Source organism: Priapulus caudatus, unplaced genomic scaffold, assembly GCF_000485595.1.
Source record: "Priapulus caudatus unplaced genomic scaffold, Priapulus_caudatus-5.0.1 Scaffold1968, whole genome shotgun sequence".
Lineage (NCBI taxonomy): Eukaryota > Metazoa > Priapulida > Priapulimorpha > Priapulimorphida > Priapulidae > Priapulus > Priapulus caudatus.
Window position 1 is genome coordinate 29,418 of NW_014579029.1, and position 926 is coordinate 30,343.

General features: G+C 38.0%; 1 protein-coding gene across 1 annotated transcript in view; it reads left to right on the forward strand.

The window, feature by feature from the left end:
• Positions 1-926, forward strand: part of LOC106817997 (dynein heavy chain 3, axonemal-like) — a gene marked incomplete at its 5' end in the record, with an annotated part of 64,361 nt that overhangs the window by 22,734 nt on the left and 40,701 nt on the right. Inside the window, 1 exon segment of the mRNA XM_014822700.1 lies at positions 98-220. Within this exon segment, the coding sequence (XP_014678186.1) occupies positions 98-220 (123 nt within the window).

Consider the following 926-nt stretch of genomic DNA (forward strand, 5'->3'; position numbering starts at 1 on the left):
ATATATATATATATATATATATGGTATATATATATATATATATATATATATATAAGCACATTCCTGTCCTGCTCATGTTCCTGTGTTACTTCCTCAGACACACTGCTTCCCTGACAAGGGCAGCATCTATGACTACGTATTCGACAAGTCGTGCGGTCAGTGGTCGCAGTGGTCATCCAAACTACACTTTGACGCCAGCGACATTCCATCCGATGCCAAGGTCAGTAACGTTAAATCGAGCTGCATTTGCTATATAATATGCATATAATATGCTCTATAATAATACATATATGTAGATACATATATGTACATATATATACATACTAGTAGAACACGTATCATGCATAGTTCTATAACCACCACGTGTACGTTTCTACGTTAGTAGTACATGTACTATCATGCATTGTTCTATAACCCCCACGTACACGTGTCTACGTTAGTAGTACATGTACTATCATACATAGTTCTATAACCCCCACGTGTACGTCTCTACGTTAGTAGTACATGTACTATCATGCATAGTTCTATAACCACCACGTGTACGTCTCTACGTTAGTAGTACATGTACTATCATGCATAGTTCTATAACCCTCGCGTACATGTCTCTACGTTAGTAGTACATGTACTATCATGCATAGTTCTATAACCACCACGTGTACGTATCTACGTTAGTAGTACATGTACTATCATGCATAGTTCTATAACCCCCACGTACACGTTTCTACGTTAGTAGGACATGTACTATCATGCATAGTTCTATAACCCTCGCGTACATGTCTCTACGTTAGTAGTACATGTACTATCATGCATAGTTCTATAACCCCCACGTGTACGTATCTACGTTAGTAGTACATGTACTATCATGCATAGTTCTATAACTCCCACGTACACGTCTCTACGTTAGTAGTACATGTACTATCATGCAT